The 1,174-nt window shown below is 67.0% G+C and overlaps 1 protein-coding gene across 1 annotated transcript; it reads left to right on the top strand.

Annotated features, from left to right (window-relative positions):
• Nucleotides 1–298: 298 nt before the first annotated feature.
• S100A14 (S100 calcium binding protein A14) lies at nucleotides 299–815 on the top strand. Its single transcript, XM_057388987.1, has 2 exons — nucleotides 299–547; nucleotides 632–815. The coding sequence occupies exons 1-2, from the start codon at nucleotides 299–301 to the stop codon at nucleotides 749–751; spliced, it is 369 nt and encodes a 122-aa protein (XP_057244970.1). The 3' UTR covers nucleotides 752–815.
• Nucleotides 816–1,174: the final 359 nt, after the last annotated feature.

The following is a 1,174-nucleotide window of genomic DNA, read 5'->3' as shown; positions in this document are numbered from 1 at the left end:
CAGCTGGATTTGGGGGGTCACAGGTGGATGGGGGGGTGACAGCATCTCACCTCTGCCCAGATGTTTCTAAGGAGATCAATCCCGCGATTGCGGAGGGATTCAATTGTGGAGGGATTCAATTGTGGAAGGATTCAGGGGCTCACCTGCTTGGAGCTCATCCTGTCCCCCCTCTCCATGGAGCTGTCCCATCCCCCCATGGAGCTGTCCCATCCCCCTGTGAAACTGTCCCATCCCCCTGTGAAACTGTCCCATCCCCCCGCAGAGCTGTCCCCCCTCTCCATGGACCTGAACCCCCTCCATGGACCTGTCCCCCCCCTCTCCACGGGCCTGTCCCCTCTCCATGGCCCTGTCCCCTCCCCACGGAGCTGTCCCCTCCCCGCTGACCCCCGTGTCCCCTCAGGACTGCCAGGAGCTGACGGACGTGGAGCGCGCCATCGAGACGGTCATCAGCCAATTCCACTGCTACGCCGTTAAAGGCCAGAAGGAATATCTGACCCCCAACGAAATGCAGGACCTGGTGGTGCAAAAACTGCCCCACCTGGGCAAGGTGAGGCCGGAACCCGGGGGTGACCGGGCCGGGGGGCGGCTCCGTCCGTGCGACCCCCCCGTGATCTCCTCGTTTTTCCCGCAGTGCGTGGGACCCCTGGAAGAGAAGATCGAGTGCATGGGAGACCCTAACGAGGCCAAGCTGGAATTCGGGGAGTACTGGGACATGATGGGCGACGCGGCCAAGGGCTGCCGGAGGAAGTAGGAGGGCGGTGGGGACGGGAAGGCGCCCGAGGGCTTCGGGCTCTGCTGCTCCTGGAAGCGCCGGGGGGAAAAGCGGCGCCGCTCCTGCCGGCTCCGGACCCGCTGCCCGTTCCATCCCCGCTCCATCTTTGCCATCCCCGGTCCATCTCTGCCCTCCCCCGCCTCTCCTTCCCGTCAGAACCGCTCCCCTCCCTCCCCCAGCCCCGCTCCGGGCTCAGGGTGACCCCGGCCCCGCTCCGGAGCCGCCTCTCTCCGTCCTTCCCGGGTCTGTCCCGGTTCCGTCCCGGGTGAAAATCCCCCCCGGTCCCGGCCAGAGGGACTCGGCTCCGTTCCCTGGATGTGGTGGCTCGTCCCTGTCACCCCGCGGCACCTCCAGGACAGCCCGGGCTGGATGAGCGTGGCCCGGGCGCGCTCCCTGCCCTCC

Source organism: Malurus melanocephalus, unplaced genomic scaffold, assembly GCF_030028575.1.
Source record: "Malurus melanocephalus ecotype Western Australia unplaced genomic scaffold, MMel_1.1 scaffold_3133, whole genome shotgun sequence".
NCBI classification, from domain to species: Eukaryota; Metazoa; Chordata; class Aves; order Passeriformes; family Maluridae; genus Malurus; species Malurus melanocephalus.
The sequence above is the reverse complement of the archived record's forward strand: the minus strand, read 5'-3'. Positions and strand labels throughout refer to the sequence as shown.

Coding starts and splice junctions, on each gene's coding strand:
- S100A14 (XM_057388987.1), top strand. CDS start 299: ATGGACCTGTCCCCCCCCTCTCCACGGGCCTGTCCCCTCTCCATGGCC. Junction 548..631: donor AACTGCCCCACCTGGGCAAG/GTGAGGCCGGAA, acceptor TTTTTCCCGCAG/TGCGTGGGACCCCTGGAAGA.